Source organism: Pterocles gutturalis, unplaced genomic scaffold (genome assembly GCF_000699245.1).
Source record: "Pterocles gutturalis isolate BGI_N339 unplaced genomic scaffold, ASM69924v1 scaffold26818, whole genome shotgun sequence".
Classification (NCBI taxonomy): Eukaryota; Metazoa; Chordata; class Aves; order Pterocliformes; family Pteroclidae; genus Pterocles; species Pterocles gutturalis.
Window position 1 is genome coordinate 1 of NW_010121246.1, and position 7,543 is coordinate 7,543.

Here is a 7,543-nt window from a genome sequence, read left to right on the forward strand (position 1 = left end):
CCTCCCGGGCGGCGTTTCAAGTCGTGAAGCTCTTTGTAGTGGAATTGAGTGGTGTTTGGCAGCTGGGGCTGCTGCCCGAGCCGAGCCGCCTGTCTGCACCTGCCTTCCAACGACCCCGTACCGTAGTGGTGCCAATACTGGAGTGGAGCCCTCCCGAAAGATGCTGCAGCAGTCTTTTGTTTTCATAAACCAATTAACTATGGTTAATAATTTTGCATGTTATCTCAGCCTGGGGATGGTTCTGGGGAAGTGTCACCTGAAAGTCTGAATTCTTCTGAATTAGAAGACAGACTGTGAGGCTGAATTTCAAGTCATGAATCACAGTATTATGTGGGTAGTTTAAGTAGTGGGAACTCTTGAGGAATGTAAAGGCAATTGTTCCTTTAAATCAGATGTGACGTTCAATTTTTCCCCCCTCCCGTGTGTTGAAAGGGAAGGTTTGATATTATTCATCATCAGCCTAACATCTAACATGAAAACAACGTGTTTAATGCTTGTAGAGCAGAAGATACCGATTGTATCAGAGGGGAAAACGGTACCATGAGATGCAGGATTTCTGCAAGTAAAACTGTAACTAAATGAGTGAGAGCCCCCAGCAATGCAGTGTCCTTAGATGTGTTAAGAATTTGTAATACGAAGGCAGCAGTATCCCTGCTGGGGACTGCACCAAAGTTGGTAGCAGAACTGCTCAAATTTGGATGTTAATGCTCGCAAAATGATGTGGGCTGTCCTGGTTTCGGTGTTATTTCTGGAGAGCAACTCATCTCTAGAAAAACAGCGGTTTTTCATGGTAGTGTGGTATCAGTTCAGTTACATAGCTATCCTAATTTTTTAATTGCGTTACATTCTTAAGCTCAATAACATTCTGTGGCATTTTACGGGCTTCCTGATGTTCTGGGTGTTAACACATTCTGGAATTTTGGTGTTCTATTTTAAAATCACTAAGTGCCCCTTAGGTAATTCTTTTCTATTTTAAATGTTTATCTGTTTTAGAAGAGTAGCTGTTATTGTAGCTGTGTAGGCTGTTGGCACATTAGGCTTAATATATGTTAAAAAGTATAATTATGTTTTGGTTGGTCTCTTTTTTTTTTTTTTCTTTTCCTTCCTGGATGTTATGAGGATAGGTGATGCATCACTTCTCCACCACAGATACTCCTATGCTGAGATTTTGGTAGTTTTAAATAAATCATGCCTCCGTGCTGATATTTCTTGCTTTTCACACTCAAACCAAAGAAGGTGCGGGGGCGTATGTATCTTAAATTACACTTAAAGTGTAATTGAGTTTTTCTTTCAGAAAAAAGTAAGTGGGGGGGGATGGAAACATCGGTAGAAGATAGAAGATGATTTCATGTTTGGATAGGGAAGCTAATGCAGTGAAATGAGGTAAATATTTGCAAATTGTCATGCTTATTTATTGTAGTCAAGCTAAAACTTTAAGAACAACTACTATGTTAATTGTATGGTATAGTTTTTTAGCAATTGATTGGCAAATGTACATTTCTCATTGGGAAATTGAAATATGCCAGACCAGGTTCTTGGGCTGATTGTTGTATAAAATTCACATAATGATATCCATACTCAGATGTGTATGAAATGGCTTTAGATATGTGTGAGCAGTGTGATTTAACTCTGACACTTGGGGGTTTTTTGTGGTGTGGGGTTTTTTTTAATTAAGGTCTTAAAATGCAGACTGTTGGAAGCTTGGAAGGTGTATGCGTGAGACATCTGCTTTTCTCTCATGCTCTGATTATCTGCAGAAATGACAAGATGTAACTTCTCTAAGAATATTCTCCTGGTGTGCTTGGAGTTCTTCTCTGGAGTCAGTGACTGGGGTTTTACTGTTTTGATAGGGCGTTCAGGGGTGCTTATTTGTTTTGCTCAGGCATGAGTAGGGAGGTACTTAGGAACAAGGAAAAAAAGGTGTCCTCCTGGGGGGTGGGGGAAACACACGGCTGGAATGTGATGCCTTCAGAGCAGAGTTCCCATGTGCCCCAGGAGGAAACTGGCTGACATCTCTGTGATGTCTTTGGAATGAGAGCCTTGTGTCTCAGTACCCCACATGATAAGAACAGCTTAACAGCTTTTCTTGCCCAAAACATGCTTTATAAGTTGGAGGGGAGGAGGGGGGCACCCTTGCAGACTAGATCTAGAAACAAAAATGAAAACCTGTATTTCTGTGAGGTCTTCCCTGCCTTGAAAAGGAACATTTACCAGTGCTTTGGAATAAAGGGAAAACTGCCTAATGGCACTAACACAACTGGAGTAAAAAAACCCCTGAGACGTCCGAGAAAGTGAGAAGTTGCTTTGTAGTTATGCCACCTGCCCACATGCTCAAGAAGGAGAGTGTAAGATGTTTATACCTCTGCATCCCCAGTATCTGTGCAAAATTTACAACATATGTAAGCAATCTTATCCTGACTGACACGAAGCCAGCACAGTGTGAAAGGGTTTTGTCAGGAGGGAATGTGCATCATGAACAGAGAACAGGCAGGGTCCAGATCCGAAACTTTCTTTAATTCTCGGACACTTTGGACTTTAACTCTTTCCTCACCTTCCTGAGAGCACTTGCTGTCCTGACATGCTGAGATGGGTGGAATCAGGTTAAGTCCTAGCACAGATGGAGCTTGGATGGAATAAGTAAGAAAGACAATACTCAGCCCTTCGTGCATCTCATTCAAAGGGGTCCTCTTACAGAACTGAGTAGTGCTGCTGGTAGAGGTGTGAGCTGAGCAGCTCTTCTTCCTTTGGCTGTGCAGACCTGGGGAGAAGGAAAGAGAATTTCTACTATTCTGGTTGTCCAACTTTAAAAGGAAGTGAGTAAAGTTTCTCCAGTAGCTAGTTATCTTTACACGCCTTCTCTTCCTGAGAGCCCTCAGAAGATGTGGACAATGTGCTGCTCAAAATTCTGCCCTCAAGAAAACTGTCCCAGAATCAAGAAGGAAAACAGTTCTACTTCTCCAAAAGACACTTGCCTTATTGCTATAACTTTTTTCTTATGGTAGATCTTGCCTTAATTTTTTCCACTGGCCTACAGGTATGACAAGTGTTCCAGTTCAAACAAGAAGCTGAAGAACTCCTCTGAGCCCAAAAACTGTTAATCTTTGAATTTCATTATACCAGGGAATGTCAAAACTTCGAAGCCCGTAGTGAATATAGAATTATTTCCCTGCTGCGTAAGCGAGCATCATTCAGCTCATTATCGTGTAGCTGAACAAGAGTATGCACAAAAGACTTAAACTGATAAGAGTTTACTGCCTGGTTAGTAAGGTGTACTTATATTTTATTTCAGACCTGCGACTTTCAACAATTTTGTCCTTTTTATGCCTATTTTATCTGAATTTAGAAGTCTTCTATGTAAATTCTCCAGACAGTGATCAGATTGCTGCCTTTATATTCTTTGGTAATTAATGTGGATTAAGTTTGTAGATTTTGTTGCAAAGAGGTTTTCCAGGCTTTGTATCTGCCTTCTGGTTTTTTTTAAAAGCATCAGAAGTGCATGTGGTTTTCTGGGAGTGTTCTCTTTGTGAAGATAATGTCTCTCCTTTCTGCTGCTTATGTGTTTGTCCCTTCAAGGATTGCATTGATCTTTCTGATCCTAGAATGCATTTAAAGGGTCTGTGTTCTCTCACTCTTCTTCAGTTGTGCAAAATGCCTTTTAGAATATGATTTTCCGGGACACAGTACACTGATTTCAGTCATTCCTTGCCCATACCTAAGGTTCCAGTGGACTTTCCTCTTAGAGTCCAACTTGCGTTCTATTCAGATATATTTGGCAGCTATCTCAGGCTGTTATGCATTAATTCAAGAGGTTGAACCTGTTCAAACGAGAAAAATAAAAAAACAAACCCTAAAAAACCTTGTTCATCCTAGTGATGATTTTGGTGCTGATGAACGTTACGGTTGAACTGCTCATTTCCTACGAGTTAAGATTTTTCTGTGTGCACTTACTTTGCCGGAGACAAGAGATCTCAACCTCCTGACTGAGTCAGTTTGTAGCAGGTTTTACAGAGGCAAGTCAGTGTTTCAGGGTCTAGGTTTGTGTCATGTGAAGTAAGTTCCATGTCAGTGAACTTACCTGCGATTCAGTCTTCTCCAGCTCTGAGCCCAGAGCTGCCACTGAGATGAAATTCCAGAGTTCTTGCTAAGTGTAGAGCTGTAAATTACACCTCATCAACAAAAGTTGAGAGGGTTTTGCATCTTTTCAGCATTATGCTTTGGGAGAATAAGGTGGAATCTTACCTTTCCATGCTGAGTACATATTTCTTAGTGATATTTACATTAGCTGCCTTATTTCTTGGTGATGCCAGCTTGTGATTTGGGGGTTTTTTGTAATTTTTTTAGGGTATTGCCTTTGGTCTTTGGCTCATTGCATTTGTGCTGATTCCTTTGAAAGTCTTTCAGGGCTCTTACCGCATGCAAATGGGCATTTTCCAATGACTTAGTTCTGCTGCTTTGAATTTCCTGTAACCAGCTTCATTGATGTTTTTATGTTCCTTCAGGATACTTCAAAACTTATTTATCGGGTGTTTGTCTATGTTGATCTTATTGAATCTGCCCTTTTCTCTATTAGAACCCCTTTTTGCTCTTTTGAAAGAACTTCTTGTAATGTTAGCTTTCCCTGCTGACAGTGCTACTTTGAAGGGGGTTTTGGATCAGTGACAGCTTGAAGAATTCTGCTAGCTTTGTACTTGAGAGCTAAGTCTCGAAACTGTTAGATATTCCCCGCAGAGAAACAGACTTGCAAAGTAAGCATCTCTTTCTTGCTAAAAGAGTTACTCATTAAAGCATAAATCTTTTCCTCTCCGCTACCCTCCCCCAGCCTTCCACAGTTCTTCCCATAACTGATTACACAGGCTATGGTGCATGGTGGAAATAGAACATCATGCGTATGTTTTTCCCCAGCTGAGCCTGAAGAACATAAAATGGAAAAAAAGTGCAGCACACAGATTGAAAACTGAAATGGATATCTACACTTCGGTACTTCTAATGACATGAATATGAACATCATCTGTATTTTAATGTATTTGAGGTTCAGATTTATAGCTTAAGCTCCATCTGACAAATATGGCAAAGAAACTACAAGACTTGAGGTTAAAAAACTGAATTATATGCATTATGAAAACATACGTTGTTGCTTTGCGTTGCATAAAATATACGTATTTTTCACTAATGGTACCTTTTATCAAAATTAAAAATACCTTCATTTGCTCATTCACATAAATTGTTTGTTTATGTGCTAAGCAGTTTTCTGTAGCATCCATACCTTTAACCCAAGATACATTACAACGGGTAAACCATTATTGCAGTGTTGTCCTTTGGAAATAACTTTGAACTGCAAATGAGTTTAAAAAAAAAATTGTACCAAAATTGTACAAAATGGTACAATTTGGTACAATTCCTTGAAATTGTACCAAAATTTCATGCACTTTCCAGATGCAGAGTATAAATCAGGAAAAAGGGAATTTCTGTTACTGAAAATTATACAGGATCCTGAGAAACTCAGATGTATTGAACATTTTTATTTGTTGGGTCCATATAATATTCAAGGAAACAAGTTATTTTTATCCTAATTCAGGAAGTCTGTCAGTGCCAAACAATTTCTTTTTTCCTTCTTTGACAAAATCTATAAAAATAGAACTCTGTCCTCGTAATTGTGATAGTGCTGTCTTTGATGAGGAATACCTAGAAGAGATGAATATGATGAATGTTGATCTAAAGATGACCAAATTCAGTATAAAATTACTTATCTTTAAATATACTCGTCTTCTGAAATGTTTGACAGTTTTAACCGTTGTATGCTCTCTTTGACATACTGCCTTCTTCTTTCAGGGTTGAATCCCACCAGGTTTCGAATAGGTGATCAAGAGTTTGATTCTTTGCCATCTTTACTGGAATTCTACAAAATACACTATTTGGACACTACAACCTTGATAGAACCAGTTTCCCGATCCAGGCAGAATGGTGGCGTTATCCTCAGGCAGGAAGAAGCTGAGTATGTGCGAGCTCTCTTTGACTTTAATGGAAATGATGAAGAAGACCTTCCATTTAAGAAAGGAGACATACTGAGAATCCGGGATAAACCTGAAGAGCAATGGTGGAATGCAGAAGACAGCGAAGGAAAGAGGGGAATGATACCTGTTCCTTACGTCGAGAAGTATAGACCTTCCTCTGCTTCAGTATCTACTCTGATTGGAGGTAACCAGGATAGTTCCCACCCACAACCGCTGGGTGGGCCGGAGCCAGGGCCCTATGCCCAGCCCAGCGTCAGCACTCCGCTCCCTAACCTTCAGAATGGCCCTATTTATGCCCGGGTTATCCAGAAGCGAGTCCCTAATGCCTACGACAAGACAGCCTTGGCTTTGGAGGTACATAATGGGCAAAACTTAGAAAGAAGAGATCTGTTCAAGGGATTTCCCTTTCAATCACATTATAGTTTTGTAGGAATAAGAAAGGGAAAAGCATTGTAATACTGGTTTTAATAAGTTATGGATAAAGGCTTTTTAAAATTAATTCATTCATTTTTTGAATGAATAAGTGACTAGAGTCACTTGTAGACTAGTTTGATTATTCTAGCATGTTTAGGTTACTGAAGCATTATCATGTCTTTTGTCAATCATCACTAACCTAAGTGTTTCCCCATCCATGTTTTCACTTCTGAAGTCTTTAGGGGGGAGGGAGAAGGAGTGGTTCCTAAGTTGTGTGTTTGAACCTGTGTTCACTGTTGCTTGACCCGCCCCAATCTGTAAAATGTGTGCTGGGTTGTTTGGTTGGTTGGTTGTGTTTTGTTTTGTTTTGTTTTTTTTCAATCTGTCAGCAGTTCAAAAGCAATCAGTGAAACATTGATAGTCACTGTGAAAGTACACAGACTGAGATGAAGATGATGATGATCACGCACAGGGTTTTATTGTCACATCTTGACCTCAAGCAGATTACTTTGGTTTTCAGTTTGTGGAGCAGGAACTTGCATTACAATTCATTAGGGAGGTCTGGTGTAAAGCAGTAATTGACGGAGTATGATTTGTAATAAAGCAGTGAGGTTCCCTAAGGTTCATTCACTTCATGATATGATCAAGCACTTGTACATGCCTTTTTTGATTTTTTTTTTTTCCTCTTATAAAGGAGACTGGAGTACTCTACCTCTACACATCAATAGTTATCCCCCAAGTTACATTTGAGGAAATAGAGACTAAGGTATTTTCAGTGGCAGACCTTTGCCTTAGGATGATATGTAGATTGTATCCTTTAATCTAGGCTTTCTTTGAGCTAAAGGCTCTGGAATTTCCTGATACCTAATTGACTTCCTGTTTATATAACATTTTAAGTACTTGGGGAAAAAACAGTTTCTGTGCTGAGTCAGAGCATCTCAAATACTTAGTTTAATTGTGCATAGCACATAAGGCACTTCAGTACTTCAGCGATGTGGCAACTATAGGTATGTGTCTTTAGTACAGAATTGGCAAATGCAGCACGTTCTACAGAGCTGAGAACTGATGTACAACCTGTGAGATGTGAAATTTTTCCCCATTGTAGGTAAAAATATGTG

The 7,543-nt window shown here is 39.7% G+C and overlaps 1 protein-coding gene across 1 annotated transcript in view; it reads left to right on the forward strand.

Moving 5' to 3' along the window:
• Positions 1 to 5,115: 5,115 nt before the first annotated feature.
• Positions 5,116 to 7,543, forward strand: part of CRK (v-crk avian sarcoma virus CT10 oncogene homolog) — an 8,439-nt gene continuing 6,011 nt past the window's right edge. The window contains exons 1-3 of the mRNA XM_010077184.1: positions 5,116 to 5,140; positions 5,245 to 5,289; positions 5,830 to 6,365. Of these exons, the coding sequence (XP_010075486.1) occupies positions 5,116 to 5,140; positions 5,245 to 5,289; positions 5,830 to 6,365 (606 nt within the window). The remainder of the gene's footprint in view (positions 5,141 to 5,244; positions 5,290 to 5,829; positions 6,366 to 7,543) is intronic.